Source organism: Drosophila nasuta, chromosome X (genome assembly GCF_023558535.2).
Source record: "Drosophila nasuta strain 15112-1781.00 chromosome X, ASM2355853v1, whole genome shotgun sequence".
NCBI classification, from domain to species: Eukaryota; Metazoa; Arthropoda; class Insecta; order Diptera; family Drosophilidae; genus Drosophila; species Drosophila nasuta.
In genome coordinates, this window is record NC_083459.1 from 26,298,567 (window position 1) to 26,315,332 (window position 16,766).

General features: G+C 41.7%; 1 protein-coding gene across 7 annotated transcripts in view; it reads right to left on the reverse strand.

The window, feature by feature from the left end:
* LOC132797174 (teneurin-a) overlaps positions 1-16,766 on the reverse strand; it is a 300,879-nt gene that overhangs the window by 49,258 nt on the left and 234,855 nt on the right. For 6 of the 7 annotated variants that reach the window (XM_060808719.1, XM_060808717.1, XM_060808724.1 and 3 more), the window contains 6 exons: positions 14,951-16,288; positions 13,425-13,619; positions 10,771-10,980; positions 7,621-7,806; positions 908-1,054; positions 558-765 (listed from right to left, as the gene is read on the reverse strand). In XM_060808719.1, the coding sequence (XP_060664702.1) occupies positions 558-765; positions 908-1,054; positions 7,621-7,806; positions 10,771-10,980; positions 13,425-13,619; positions 14,951-16,288 (2,284 nt within the window). The remainder of the gene's footprint in view (positions 1-557; positions 766-907; positions 1,055-7,620; positions 7,807-10,770; positions 10,981-13,424; positions 13,620-14,950; positions 16,289-16,766) is intronic. The other variant, XM_060808718.1, reaches the window with a different exon arrangement.

Genomic DNA, 16,766 nt, shown 5'->3' on the forward strand with positions numbered 1-16,766 from the left:
AAATCAAAAGGAATATTTGATAGAAAATTTGAGCTTTTTCTCTTCGTTGATACAGTACCACAAAACGTAAGATTAGGCAATGAATCGAGGTAGAGATATGTTATAGATATTCGATATCTCTCTGTGGTGCATTTGTTTAATTTCGATGTATATATTGGGTATATATACATATATATATATATAATTGAGGTTTATAAATTAGTTTCTTATACGCTTAATGCACTTTCTTATCGACTGACGGAAGAACTCAAAATTCAACTAAAGAAATGCATATAGTATATATAGAATATATTAAGGTATATCGTAATATCGTAAATTTGTAACAGAAAATTGAAAACTAAAATACTTTTGATTAATCAATATGCCTCATTTTTTGTTTGCCCCTTCACTTTGGACCTAAACTGCGCTCTAAGAGATTATACAGCATTTACAGTATACAAAATATATAGTACAATCGCAGCCCCAAATATATTTGGGTTTGGGGCAGCACCCTCAGCTAATGAATGGGGGTGGGTATATTACGAACTAATTTTGAAAAATACTGGCATTGTACTTACTTTTCGCTGTACTCATCCATGTGGGCATACGATTGCACTGAGTTCTCCTCGATAAGGAACTTGACTCGCTGGTAGAAGGACGCTGTCACCGAGGGCGGTTGCTTGCGCAGCAGCACCTCAACGGGATCGTTGGACGAGAGGCACATGATGTGCTCCGAGCAGGCGGGATGCGAGCAGCACTCGCTATCAGAACAGTCCGTCATGCCATCTGTGTTGTTTGTTTTTTATTTTGTAGTTTTGAGGTTTTTCAATGTGGGATTTTCAATTTGGTTTTGCAGAATGTTTTATGCATAACTCGTTGTGGTTACAACTATTGATCAACTACTACTGAAATTCTATTTGGTACTTACCGCCATCGTTATCAATGTTGTCCTTGCAGTTCATTTCCAATGCGATCGAACAATCGCTGCCGGCCCAACCCTCAATGCAATCGCAACGATATTCGCCGTTCTCCAATGTGCACTGACCGTGACGAGAGCATCCGTTTTCGCAGCCAGCTGTGAGGAGATAACAAGCGAGTGTTAAAAATAGTAGCGAGTAAATCGTAGGAACTAGTAACGAGTACAGCTGACAAGTAACGAGTAGATTTTTAGAATTATACTTTCAAGTAGAAAGGTATTGTATTTAAAATTATACTAACGAGTAGCAAAAGTAGCGAGTATGAAGAGTAACGAGTTTCACACATTGCGATTAACAACAGTTGACTTTAACGAGTGCACTCGACTATTAATCTCAATCGACCAACTGCAGTTGAGACAATAACAGTAGCGAGTTAGTCGTAGGAGCTAGTAACGAGTACAACTGACAAGTAACGAGTAGATTTGTAAAATTATCTACTATCAAGTAGAAAGGTATTGTAACAAGTCAATAAATTTAACGAGAATATCTTTAAAATTATACTAACGAGTAGCAAAAGTAGCGAGTATGAAGAGTAACGAGTTTTTCACATTGCGATTAATACAAGAACTAACAACAGCTGACTTTAACGAGTGCACTCGACTATTAATCTCAATCGACCAACTGCAGTTGAGACAAGGGAGCTTCAATAAAAGTAGCGAGTTAGTCGTAGGAACTAGTTAAGAGTGAATAATAATAACGAGTGGAGAGAAAATCTTTAAGATTATACTAACGATTAGTAAAAACAACGAGTTGATAGAGTAACGAGTTGCACACATTGCGATTAATAAGTGAACTAACAACAGTTGACTTTAACGAGTGCACTCGACTATTAATCTCAATCGACCAACTGCAGTTGAGACAATAACAGTAGCGAGTTAGTCGTAGGAACTAGTAACGAGTACAACTGACAAGTAACGAGTAGATTTTTAAAATTATCTACTATCAAGTAGAAAGGTATTGTGACAAGTCAATAAATTTAACGAGAATATCTTTAAAATTATACTAACGAGTAGCAAAAGTAGCGAGTATGAAGAGTAACGAGTTTCACACATTGCGATTAATAAGTGAGCTAACAACAGTTGACTTTAATGAGTGCACTCGACTATTAATCTCAATCGACCAACTGCAGATGAGGCAAGGGAGCTTCAATAACATTAGCGAGTTAGTCGTAGGAACTAGTAAAAAGTGAATAATAATAACGAGTGAAGAGAAAATCTTTAAGATTATACTAACGAGTAGTAAATTCAACGCGTTGATAGAGTAACGAGTTGCACACATTGCGATTAACGAGTAACGAGTAACCGTTGACTTTAACGAGTGCACCCGAAAATTAAACTCAATCGACCAACTGCAGTTGAAAACTGAATTTTCAATTGAATAATGACTGAGACGAGAAGACACTTAGTGTCTGAGGAGCCAGAAGGAGGCAGACAAGTAGTTAGCGGGTTGAGCATGTGACATGTGCTCGTTGTTATTTTTTATATTCAAGGGCATTAATATAAAAATAATGTTAATGTTTGGCTCTTCAAGTGAGTCCAGGCACAGAAGTGGTATGTGGTATGAAGCACGACGGTTAAAAAAGGGGAGCGGAGTGGAGAGGAGAGGAGAGGAATGAAGAGAGCAATATCAAAGTGCCCTTCGCACGCACATCCACAACATCATAAACGAAATGTGGAGAAATCTACAAAACAGTAAACATAAAAAGCCAACGAAACGTAACGATAGATGCCACCGTTGATGTGACTGTTGTTGTTGTTTGGATTGCGTAGGGTTTTGTGTATGGGAATGGGAACGAGAATGGGAGAGAATGGGAGTATGCGTTTTGGGGGGTTTGGGGTTTATTTGTTTGTTCCACGACAGCAACAACAGCAACAACAACAACAACAATGACATGGCAGCATTTGAGCATTTGACGCAAAGTTAATGTCACTTGACATGTGTCATTTGCAAAATGGGTAACCTCGACGCTAACTCAACTTCCGGTATGTTAAAAAGTTTGCGGCGCATAAAATGACTTCCTTGTCGTAACTGCCTTCCTGTTTACGACCCACACACACACACACACGCATGTGAGTATATACTTAAACTTTCTCTCTGTCACTCTTTCTCTCTCTCTCGCTCTGTGTACGCTCCACATATTGGCAATAACGTCAAGTGTTGCTGCCAATATTTGAACGATGTCTACTGACGCTGCCATTGCACAAACAAAATCGCTTCGACAACTCGAGTGTGCGTGTGCGTGTGTGTGTGTGTGTGCGTGTATGTTGTGTGTTGGCATTATGCTAAGTTTCCCTTCTGTGTGGGGGGCTCGGGTTGAAGCCGCAACCCAGAAATCTGTCAAAAGTTGCATAGTTTCCCAGAAACTCGCAAATCCACTGCGAATTTCATGCACTAGATTTATAGGTAGTATAGCATACGAGAATAACTTCAAGCAACTTTGCCGCTTTACCTGTTTCGACTGAAAACTCTCTCTCTCTCTCTCTCTCTGTTGGTGGCCAGATTATTCCCAAGTAAAGTGCGCTGATTTCCTGAATTTCTCAAGTCTGCTTAGTGTAGTTAATATGGTTATTACACACACACACACACACACACACACACACACACAACTCAGCTGGAACTTTGCTAGTTGCCCTGTTGGCATCTGAAGTTTACATATGCTATATAATTTCCATACGAAATCTGAAGCAGCCTCAAGGAACTCAGCTGCCTGAAATGCGTTGAAGCTGAAATTGCTCTAAGCGTTGCTTACTAAAGTCTACTTTCGCTATATGCGACATCCAATGGTCTAACTTCGTGATAACCATTACTAACCTCAAGGAACTCAGCTGCCTGAAATGCGTTGAAGCTGAAATTGCTCTAAGCATTGCTTACTAAAGTCTACTTTACTTATATGCGACATCCAATGGTCTAACTTCGTGATAACCATCACTAACCTCAAGGAACTCAGCTACCTGAACTACGTTGAAGCTGAAATTGCTCTAAGCGTTGCTTACTAAAGTCTACTTTCGCTATATGCAACATCCAATGGTCTAACTTCGTGATAACCATCACTAACCTCAAGGAACTCAGCTGTCTGATATGCAATTTTGCTGAAACTTGCTAAACATATTTTAATACATTTAAATATTACAATTTGAGCATTTTCCCGGAATTGCTGCGTGACAACCCCGACTAACCTTAAGTAACTCAGCAATGTTACGCATAATCTCGCCGTGATTCGACACACATCATTTTATACATCTCGGAATAACAATTGGAGATATTTGTCTAGAATTCCCGCATAACGACGCCTATTAAACTCAAGTAACTCTGTTGTTTTACACAGATTTTCTATCAAACTTGGTCTCATATCACTCGATGTATCTTTAGACAGCATATGCGAAAATTTGACTGGAATTCCACAAAGCTCAAAGTGTGGAATTCGCTGACAGTGATTTGCAGATTTTCCAAATGATATACTATACTACACACATGTTGTTTTTTACTGCAAATCTTTAGCGAAATATTTCGGACGGATAGTAAAAATCTCGGCGCCGACTTTTAATAAAAAAAACGCCAAAGAGAGAGAGAAAGAGAGGAGAAAGGAAATGGCATAACTAAACGTAAGTGCGGCATAAAAAGTCAACGACTATTGTTGGTATCTTTGGCATTAGATGTCACCTCCACTACAGAGTTGTACAGTATAGTATAGTGCACGAAGGGGGGGGAGGGAGGAGAGGGAGAAATGAAATTGAGAGACATAAAAATGTATCTACACTTGAGGATTGCAGTCGTGTAATTTGTTACAAATCTCGGCTCAAATTCAATAAACTTTACCGCATTGTGTGAGTCGCGTGCACCAGAAAGAGAGGCAACTAAAAGAGAGAAAGATAGAGAGAGAGAGAGAGAGAGAGAGAGGGGAGAGAGCGAAGGCGACAGAGACATGTGCGGCTGCAAAGTCGTTAAGTACTTTCTAAAAATACATGCCAAACATGCATGTATTAGTTAATGTCGCTCTCTCTCTATGTGTGTGTGTGTGTGTGTGACTCGCGTGACTCGCACGTCTAAGCCAGCCAGTATTCTCTTTCCCTTTCCCCTTGCCCTCTCGCTTCCCTTTTGGAGCGTTGCTGCAACACTTGAATCGATTCAAAACGTTTTTGGCCGTATGTTGTCAGAGCAACTTCCCACTGGGACTGCCATCGAGAGACCCCAAGACTGGCGTTCGACACGGACTTAGAGGGGGGGAGAGGGGGGCTAAGGCAGCCAGCCAGTCAGTCAGTCAGTCAGTCAGTTGGGAGGAGAAATGGGAGACCGCTTGGCAAGTGTCTTTCGGCTGGGCCTGAAGTGAAATGACGTCGGAAGTTTTATTGGTTTTGCACACGTCAACGAAATGTAATACACACACACACACACACACTGACGTATATACACAGTTAGTACATACATATGTAGCACACAGTCTGGCAGTCAACATACGCAGCAGACCTGTGCCTCTCTCTCTCTCACTCACTCTTTCTACCTCTTGCTGTGTGTAATGCCATTACATGCATGCCTGAGCCGCCGCCGTCGTCGTCGCCGTCGCCAACGGGGGGCAAAACTTCCTCAAAAACATACACACACACACAATCATAGGTGCTCTCTTTCACTCTCTCTCTCTCTCTCTCTCTCTCTCTCGCTTTGTATGTTTTTGCAACATGACTGTTTGTTTTTAAAGTTTTAATCACTGTCAATCGATAGCTACTTATCATGCTGCACAAATCTGCCTCCTGCCGCGAATTGTGTCTCTCTCTCTCTCTTTCTTTCTTTTCTGCACTCTTCGAAAGCCTTCTTCGGAAAAATTCGATGCTTGCACTTCAATTGACAGTTGGCAAAAGTAAAGCAACAACTCAAATAAAAAATATATATCGTATGTTCAGCTGTTGGTTAAGTCATGGCGGCGGCGGCGGCAAAAACTGTCAAGAGTTGAGAAACAGAGGCAGGTTGCAGCCACGCCCCCCCTTGGCTGCTGGGCAGAACTTTGGCCAAATGGCGTAAACATGTACAAAATACTTTGGCGCGACAGCAGCAGCCAAAAAAATATTGATAAAAATTAAAAAGCGAATGGACGCACAGCAAATGTTGCAAGTAAACATTGCAGCAGCAACATCGGCAGCTTGTCGTTATCGGTTGTTGTGTTTGTTGCAAAATATTTGAACTGCCCGACAGATGCGAGTAGATAGCACAACGACAACAGCAACAGCAACAGCAACTTCAATTGCAAAACTGCAGCGTGGCAAGAGCTTCGAAATGTTTTCGATTTGGCTTGCCGCGTTGCGACATGAGGCAACAGCAACACTGTTGCTCTTGTTGTTGCCACTCGATACGATGCGAGTGTCAGCTGTGGTTGCTCGCTTTTTCGAATTGGCGCAACGCTAATCGATTGCGCGTCAGTTGTAAATGGTCAATGGTCAATGGCAGATTGTAACCTGCACAACTGCAGCAGCAACTGTGCAACTGTGCAACTGTTGTTGCTGCAACATCTACAGCGGCAAAGTGCTACATCAATTTGCAGCCACACTGCCACACTGCCAACTGCCATTCACGTTGAGGTCAAGGCAAATGACTGGCAGAGTTGAATCCCAGCATCAATGTGAATTATTTGCCAAGTTTAAGAAATAGTTTCGCAGCCTTGCACACATGACAAATTTGCACTCAGTCGCTGAACCGCTTTGTGAACCACTTTTAGTGGTCAGTGCTCAAACTGATTGAAGAATAAACTAACTAAAAAGATAGTTAAGCACTGAACAAAGAGAGAAAGTACTACAATAAAGATAGAAACTACTGTGACTAAGAAATGCCAATGAACTTTATTGTTGATATCACTGAACCGGTTCGGAAGTGAAGATAGAAACTACTGTGACTAAGAAATGCCAATGAACCACATTGTTGATTCCACTGAACCGGCTCGGTTCAGAAGTGCAAAAACTTGTCATATGCAAGATATACAAATCTATAAATGTTTTTCGACACAAGAGTAAGGCTCTACTTTGATTTCATCTGAAATAAGGTAGTGAACCACTTTGGCCGAACCGGTTCAGGAGCTGATAAATACATGTATTGATTACTATATTGCTTGATATCAAGTGAAAAACGGAAATGATCCGTAAACCAATTTTGAATATTAACACTAAACCGGTTCGAAAGTTTAGAAAGAATAAAATAATGCTGAACCAAAGGCGAACCGGTTCACAGTGCTGTAAATGACAATTTAAGAAATAACTAAACTAGGCTAAGCTTGTAATTGTGAGAGCATTGACAAAGGGCGAACCGGTTCAATGCAGATATCATTTTAATTGAACGTAAAGTGAATTGGTTCATAGAGTTGTAAGTGACCACTAAATAAATGCCTAACTAATTAAAAATCACTTTTTCTACAACTGTGCAACCTAAGCTTATCGAACCGGTTCAATGTAGTAAGAAGTGCGAGACATAATATTAGATGAACCAAAAGCGAACCAGTTCATACAGATATAAATAAAAAAACGAAACAATACCTAATCTAATTACAAGTTACTTATTCTCACAACTCTGTAACTTAAGCTTAACGCAGAGCAAAACCGGTTCATGGTGAAATGTGGGAGGTAAAATTGCATTCCCGTAATAAAACTGTTTGAACACATGTATAGTGGTAATTGTTTGTACTTACGTAGCGTGCAGTGTCGCCCATTCCAGCCCTGGGAGCAGACGCAGGTGCCATTCTTGCACTGACCATGTTCCGAGCAACGTGCATCGCAGGGCAGCTGATCGCACAGATTGCCCGTCCATCCGGTATTACAACGGCACTTGCCCGATTCGCAGACTCCATTGCGACCACAGTCCAAGCTGCAGACGGCTATAGAGGGAGGGAGGGAGTAGAGAGAAAAGAAGTGCAATATAAATAAGTGGAATAAAGGGGAAATATACTTGTATATGTTGTGTGTGTGTGTGTGTGTTAAGCTCCTTGGCTGCATTATCATATATATTTATGCTTGTTCATATGTGCATTTAAATTCATTAAAGTGCTGCAAGCAACAATCTTCCACTCGCCACTCGTTGCTTTTGCACTCGCTGCTTTTCACACTTGGCATCGCAATCGCAACTCGGTGTGGCATTTGGCTTTCTCTCTCTCTCTCTCTCTCTCTCTCTGGCTGTAAAATGTTGCCCCACCGAGTGAACCATAAAAACAACATTATAAATGTAACATTTACGTGGCAGCTGCCCCCGTCACCCCCTGTCACCCCTCTGCTGGCTTGGTTCAAATGTGCCCCATGTTGTCGTCGTTGACTTTTGTTCTGTGCGTCGCAGGCGTAAATTTATTTTATTTGCTTTTTGTGCGGGACAAGCGAACTGCGAGAGCTGCGTATTAAATAAATAATGAATTTTTATGAAGCTCTGCTTCATTACGTTCCCCCTACGTTCCCTTTCCCCTCCGTTCCCCTCTCAGTCTCTCTCTCTCTCTCGGTGATAACAGAGGCAAAAATTCAGTGGAGTCGAGGCGCGTCGTCCTTGTTTGCCGCCAGTCGGTGCTAAAAAGTTAAGCAAATTAGGCGTGCGTGCCCAGAGTGTGCCACCGAGTTCTCCCTCTCCCCCTCCCCCTTTCCCCTCCCCCTTCTCTACTCTCTCCTGCCTGTGTGGCACATCTCGTAAGCTGCATGTTTTATTGGGCTCCAACGCCCTCGAAATGATTATGGACCAGGTACAGTTTTTGATGTCGTTCTCTTAGTTCTCCCTCTCGTTGTTGTTGTTGTTCTCCTCGCTTTTGTTGCTGTTGCCTGTTACAGTTACTGGTTACTGGTTACTGGTTACTGGGTAATCGGTAAATTTGTTTGTTGGCTTTGCCTTTGGCCTAATTGAAGGCTCGACTTTATGGGCATCATCTAATTTGGATTCGGTCCATGCGATAAAGCATCATTACGCATATATGTATGTATGCCTTATGCCTTATGTAATAACTGCATTAGTTGCCTGCCCCCTTCCCCTTCCCCTTCCCCTCTACTCGTTGGTTTATGACTCTTCTGCCACCGGACTCACAGAGATTTTACAGCCTCTTGGCTGAGCTTGCCAGAGTTATGCTCGTAAAACTCTGACAAACTGCTGATTTGATTAAGCTCAGGTACGAATACGAATACGAATAGGAATACGAATAGGAATATGAATGCGCATAGGATTGTGAGTAGTCGCTATTGTTAACATTTCCATTTCCATTTCCACTCGTCGAACTCGTCAAGTGCCACTCAAAGCAAAAAGTTCAATTCAAGATTTGTTGCAGTTGCTGCAAACACTTGAACTATTTATTTTTTTTTCAGCTTGAAGCTTGATAATTGAATGCGCAAATTCGCAAGTAAAGGAATTTCTACGAATTCTTGCAATTAAAACAATTAAGAAAGAAGATACGCTTCCCATTATGAATAACAGCAAAAGCAGTGCAAAATACTTGATATATATTGATATAATCATTCAAAATATACCTAAATATACCATTTCAACAGTGCGGTATTAATTGAAAGTATTCCAAATATACTGAATATACTAAAAATACATATAAAATACAACGACATTCAAAATATACTATTATTATTATTATTTCCTTCTTCTTCTAGCGTCTATAAACATCTAGTTATTTCTCAAAAGTCTATTAATACGTTTTTACCATGAGAATACTTGAAATATATTTTGCTTGCTCTGCTTTTCATTTGCACATTTAAGTTATTCTTTTGCTTGTTCTCTGCTTTAGTTTTCCACTCGTTAATAGCAAAACAAGTAAGAAAGTTACAGTCGAGTGTGCTCGACTGTGAGATACCCGCTACCCATTTTTTAATTAAGGCAAAATATTGCGGTATCATTTTCAAAATATACCGAAAATACTAAAAATATACCAAATGGTATGTTTGGTATATCGATATAGTACACCATTCAATTTTTATCTGATCCCAAATTTTCAGGAATCATAACTACTACAGTAATTATTATATATACCAAAATTCGCAACTCTAGCTTTAAAAGTAGGCTTGTTATTCGATTTTTTTTTATTTGCGGGGGGCGGAAGTGGGCGTGGCAAAAATTTGAAACAAACTTGATCTGCGTGCAAACATAACAAATGCTGTCGAAAAAAAATGATAGCTCTATCTCTTATAGTCTCTGAGATCTAGGTGTTCATACGGACGGACGGACAGACACACAGACGGACAGACGGACAGACAGACGGACATGGCTATATCGTCTCGGCTGTTGACGCTGATCAAGAATATATATACTTTATAGGGTCGGAGATGCCTCCTTCTACCTGTTACATACATTTCCTGTCGGCACAAAGTTATAATACCCTTCTACCCTATGGGTAGCGGGTATAAAAACATTGTAATTGACTTTAGTTGGTTATTAACTGGCGCATTCTTCTGCACAATTATTTGTTGCTTTCGAAAAACTCTTTCGTTGTAATTGAAGCTGCTGCCATCGAAATTGTAGCTACATTTGCAACTCTTACGACTTTTGTGCTATGTTTTTCCTTTTTCTGGATTTTTTTTTTGTTCGCATTCGTCTTCAATTGGCAGCTCATTTGAATTCAATGCTCGAACTAAAGAGTCATTTGTAAGCAGCTTGTTGTGCGCCACGACACCGGAACACTACACAACACAACACAGAGAGAGAGAGGAAACAAAGCAAAACAAAAGCAAACAAAACTGAATCCAATACACAACACAAAATGGGAGTAAACAACACTCGCAAACAATATACAAATAACACACTGCACTGCAATTGTTATGTGTGTGTAGGTGTGGTGAAAGGAAAGAGGAGGTGAAAAGGGATTGTGACTTACCTTGAGAACAATCTGGTCCTGTCCAGTGTCGCTCGCAGACACATTGTCCGGTCTCCAAGTCGTAGGTGCCATGCTCCGAGCAGCCGGGCAGGCATTGATACACCTGCTGATCAATGGTGCCGCAGTCCTCGCCCTGCCAGCCGGCCTTGCAGTAGCATTGACCGGCCACACAGGTGCCGTGTCCCGAGCACAAAGGATCAAGGCAATCATCTGTCCCAGCATTCGATGATATATGATGTGACACACACAGAGAGAGAGAGAACAGAATGTTAGTCATACACACATGGAAAATATAAGTATATGTATACATATATAGTAAAGAAAAACACAAAATAGCTGGAAAAGAAAGGCAAACAAGTACAATATGTACAGTTGCCTGTAAGTGGGCGTGGCGGGGGTGGGGGCGTAACAGCCTTGGCAAAACAAAAGCCCGTCACGAACCGATGGCGATACATGCCCCGGCAGCAACAGCAACAGCAGCAGCAGGTTCCGCCCGTAGCTCGGGGTCAGCTCTATACACACACACATGCACACACACACATATACTGACACACACACACTGGGACACACTCTTCGACTCACACATGACATGATTAGTATGTTAGACACGTACGAAAGTGGTCATTAAAATGAAATTCCAGTTTAGTTCAACTTGGTAATTTTGCGCAGTTGTTGCAATTTTTTGCCTCCCTCTTCTCTCTCTCTTTCTCACTTCCTGCTCCCTCTTTTCTGCTATCTCTTTCTCTCCTTGCCTTTGGCTTGTCTTCTCTGCTGGCTGCTTCAGCTTCTGTTCTTATTTCGTGCGCCGTGCGGTATGCTACACTTTTTTCTTCTTTCTTCTTTCTCAATTGTTGTGCTACTTTCGTCACTCCCCCGCAGAGCTCCTACTCCCCGCACCACTCCTGCCACCCAGAAAGCGTTTTGTATGAGAAATATGCTTTCGACATATAAATTCGATTTTATACGTTTTATGTTTGCACAACGTTTCGACGTTCTTCTCAATTGTTGTTCTTGTTCTTATTCTCTGTTGTTGTTTGCTCGGTTTGGTTTGTTGCTCGCTTCTTTTGTATGCCAAGGGTCCAGCACACACACACACACTCGCACATGCAAGAGAAATCACATGTGAACCATTAAGCGTGTGTATTGCTATGCACTGCATATCCAATGCAATTTTATTATATACCCTCTATATCATATATAAGCAGCTGCAACTGCCTGACCTTAAAGGGTATTCAAGTGCTAACCTTACTTTGGCTACCATGCTTGCTGAATTTCTATTCAAGTCTTGGCACAATGTTCGAAAAATGTAAGCAAAAGATTTAAGTTTAGCATATCTCCTAATAAGTTTTTAAATTTAATCCTTTTCTTGTTACATTTGCATTGCTTCCTTGGCAAAATGTGACAAAAGAGTAAACGATTCAAAATTAGCAAATCTTTTAGATTTAATGATATTCTACCTGAATTTCGTATGCAGTTTCGTATTACATAAATAAAATCAATTCATTATAACAAATAATCGAAATTATTTCTAGAATTTCGATAGAATTTTCAGCTGAGCGAAGCCACATTAAAGTCTATTATAAATTGATTTAACAAATCTTTGAAATTCTTTATAGAATTTTGGTTTAATGGAGTTTTAGATGAGTTGAAGCATGTTAAATTATTAATGATTGCTTCTTTATTGTCAGCAACTTTCAGAAGCAGAAGAATGAGACTTCTTCATTCTAAACTAATGTTATATGTTATTTTAAATATACCTAAAAGATCTTTAGTATTTTAAATTTAAATTGCTTTGCAAGCAGCTTCTTTTATTTATTTTTTTTAAGTGAATAATCCTTACACTTTTCTTAATTTTACTAAATTTTTTCAAGTCTAATTCTCAAGTTCTGTAACATCCTCGTGATACGAGCTTGAGGTTTGGTCTGAATCAGTTTTCCTATAATGGGTTGCTTCGTTAATGAATCTATAAATAAAAACGGAAACTGAACTTCTCTAAATCAATTCTGTATTTAAGCGAGTTGAAACACTCAGTTGCCAGAGTTGCCAACTCTCATGCTGAAGCTGAGTCCGGTCAATGGCAACTCTGCTATCAATGCTGGGCAATCTTTCTAAAGTTCGTTCTACTTCTTGCCACACACGCTGAAAAGTATGCAATGCTTTTTTTTTTGGACCTCGCTTTATTTGCCTCAATTTAAAGCTTCAACAGAAAGCAAACATTGAAAGAGAGGGAGAGAGAGAGAGAGAGAGAAACTAAACGATGGGGCGGCATAATAACTGAAATATTTTGGCGTCACCATGACACGCCCCCTTCCCCCCCCTGCTCCTGCTGCTGCCATATCCAGAACCAAACAGCTGCCTTATCGGAGCAGTGTCAACATGCCGTGCTCAGAGACTGAAAAGCCGAGAGAGGACCAAAGAGGGGAGGAGGAGGAGGAGGAGGAGGTGGAAAACAGCCCGAAATTGCAAACAAGGCAAATAAATAATTTTAGCATTTTTATGCCAAGTCAGCAGCAAAGCGACAAAGCGAAAGACAGAGCGAGAACGAGAATGGGGAAAGAGTGTGAGACAGACAGCGAGAAGGTTCGCTGGACACACGAACTGAGGTTGGGACGGTGACGGGGAAAGGGGACTGAATGGGAGTTTTTGACACTCACGTTGATCGCAGTAGGGTCCTTTCCAGCCGCGCTCGCAATGGCATTCGCCCTCGATGCAGCGTCCGTGGCTGGAGCAATTGGGCACCTCGCATTCACCGACCGGTATATCGCATTCGGCTCCCTTCCACCCGTCCTCGCAGTGACAGACGCCGCCGCCGTAGTGGCCATGAGCCGAGCAGAGCACCGGACAAACGCCTGCAAAGAGAGAGAGAGAGAGAGAGAGAGAGAAATTAGTATGTGAGCGAGAAAGAGATGAAGAGAGCAAGTGTGATAGAGTGTGTGTGTGTGTGAGAAGGCAAAAAAGAAAGGAAAGGAATGGAAAAAAATACAAATAAAAAGGAAAATTGGTATTGAAAAGTGTCAGACAAAGGCGAAATAAAGAAGATGAAGAAGAAGAAGCAGAGAGCTGCAAATAAATAAAAATACTTTCGTGCACAGTGGAACAACTTTAGACAAACTTTGCTCATTAAGTTTAAAATAAATTCAGCATTTCAGTACTTATAATTGAAATTGAAATATACATTTATTTTATGTCTGACATTGTTGCTCAAGTGTTTAGCAAAAATTCGATTATATTTTTCTGTTTTATGATAAAATATATAAATTCGTTAATTTTAACAAAGATCTTAAAACAGAAAAATAATTCCAAAATCACTTTAAATACTAATTAAAGTGCTAATCAAGAACTATAAGAATATATTTTTATATGAGTTGACAGCGAGATTGATGAAAATCTCTTTTAAAATGTTCCATTCTAAGCGCTTAAATGAATTATGAAATAATCGATAGTTAGTTATGCCTTAATTTGAAAGCGTTTGAAAAAGTCTTGTGTCGTTATCGTAAATTGCTAACAGCAATTGAAAATTTGTCATCATTAGGATTTACAAATAGTTGTATATCTTTGAATATCAAATTATATTATTGAATTGAATTATGCACTTAACATGCTGAGAGCAATTGATAGTTTACGAAATTATTCACATTAAATTCATATAAAATGATTAATCGCTAAGTAATATAAATAGTTGGGGAACATGTTGTGATGCTTTAATAGAAATTCTTCACATTAAATACATATAAAAAGGTTAATCGCTAAGTAATATAAATAGTTGGGGAACTTGTTGTGATGCTTTGATAGTTCGATACTTTAATCGATAGTAAAAAAAGTGGAAACTTTTGACTAGAATTAAGTGTGCTGCAGGACACTGTGCAGAGGAGTGTGCCAAGTGGCTACTGAGAGCGCATTTCGAGTAGATTTAGGATTCGGTATTGGGTTGCTTTTGCCCCCAACACACACTTCTCTAGCTCGAACTGTTTTTGGGTGCAGACTTGAACGGACTTGAATTTTTTTTTTTTGGATGCCAAAACAAACAAGAGAGCAGGTGATGTTGACAGCTCAACTTTGGCGTAAGTTTTTAATTTAAATTGCAGCTTGAGTGGACAGTGCTAAGTGGTTGTTAGGTGAGCAAATAGGAGTGAGAGAAAGGGAAAGAGAAAGAGAGAAAGAGAGGGAGGAATTTACTTACTCTTGGAACAGTCAACGCCTTGGTAGCCATCGATGCAATCGCATTTGCCCAAATAGCAGCTGCCGCGACCGGAACAATCGTTGGGGCACGTGGTGCTGACACCTTCGGCCTCCTCGGCGAGCAGCGACACCGAATGGGCAACCAACTCATCGTTGTAGACAGAGATGAACCACAATCCGGTGTCCAGATACTGCAACAGCGAAACATTCACCGTCATCGCATCCATATCGAGAGCGGGCAAACCTCCAGCGCCGCCATCGGCCGCAGAGCGTTTGTGCAACGGATGCGCCAAGGAAGACTTGGCCTCGACATCAAAGTATTCCAAACTCGCGGGAGATTCTTGCTCCTCGCTGGCGCTGTTGCTGTTGCTGTTGCTTTCATCATCGGCTTCATCGTCGTAGGGTTCCTCCTCGTAGCTGTTGCTGCGATGTTTCCGCTGCAAATGTTGTTGTTGTTGCTGCTTACTTTCCACATTACTTGCCACATCGATCAGTCCGCGATCCTTGCCACTGCCACTGCCGGTGCTTGTTGCATTGCCAGCGCTGCGTCGATGCCGCAGATGGCTGTCGAGCCGGCCGCCCTTGATGAACTCCACAAAGTCGTGTTGCGTCACCGATGGCGCCACATTGCGACGCGAATAGACAGCAAAGTGTGCGCCCCACGGCAGCGTAAAGTTGAACCGAATGAATGCCGGATGCTTGTTGCGGAATTCCAAAGTCCAGAATTGATAGGCCGGTATATTGGCATGATACAGCTCATTGAAGTCCTTCAGCTCAACGACTTGCGGCCATTGCCCGCCACTCAGACCGATGCCCTGCTGCTGCTGCAATGCCGGATGATGATGTCCGCCCGCCTGTTGCAACAACAGATTGTGCTGCTGCTGGCCACCGCCATTGATGCCGCCCATCATGCCACCGCCACCGTTGATGCCACCGCCGTTGATGCCACCGCCGTTGAGGCCACCATTGATGCCATGATGCTGGTGGCCATCGCCAGTTGCACCGCCGTACGTGAGTTGATCCTGCAGCTGTGTGTTGGTGGCATCCAACGGGGTCAACGGTTGATTGATGGCATGCGGCTGCTGCTGTTGCAACAACAGTTGCTGCTGTATGCCCGTTGCGCCCGCCGGCAAACCGGCCAAATTCACATTGATGCTATTGTGATCGGATGTGCTCGTCTGTATCGATTCCTCAGTGGGGTATGCGGTGGCGCCTCCCAGCGCCTTGTTGTCGCCAGCCTTGCCTCCGATACCGCCTCGCAGATCGTGCGGTTGCGACTTGACGTCTTGGACTAGGATGCAATTGGAGCTGTCCATGTTCGGCTTCATCGAACTGACTGCTGAGGAAAGAGAAGAAGAGAAGGAAAAAGAAACGCGTTAGAGTTGCTGCTCAAAATTTATATTGTTCGCTTTAAGTTTTAGTTTTCTTTTGCTATTTCTTTTAGTTTCCAAATGTGGCGCACATAAATCGCATGATGCTAAATTCAACGCCATAAATCTGATGCTGCTTTTGGGCCAAAGCGCCAGCAATAATGTTTAGCTTGCGTGTGTGTGTGCGAGTGTGTGTGAGTGTGCGTGCTTGTGGCATTGTGCTGCTGTCGCCCTGCGGCTCACCGAACGAACACAGCTGCAATTGCCCCCCAACCAAAATGCTTTTTTTCCATGCACCCCTTACCTCCCCTTGCCTCCTTTCCCCGACTAGTTCCCTTTTCCACAGCTACTTCTGCGTTTCGCTTCTTTGCCAGCTACTTTGCTTCTCATCTGTTTTTTTTCTCTCGCTTTTTGCTTTTTTTTCTCGCACACATAAATTTTTGGCAT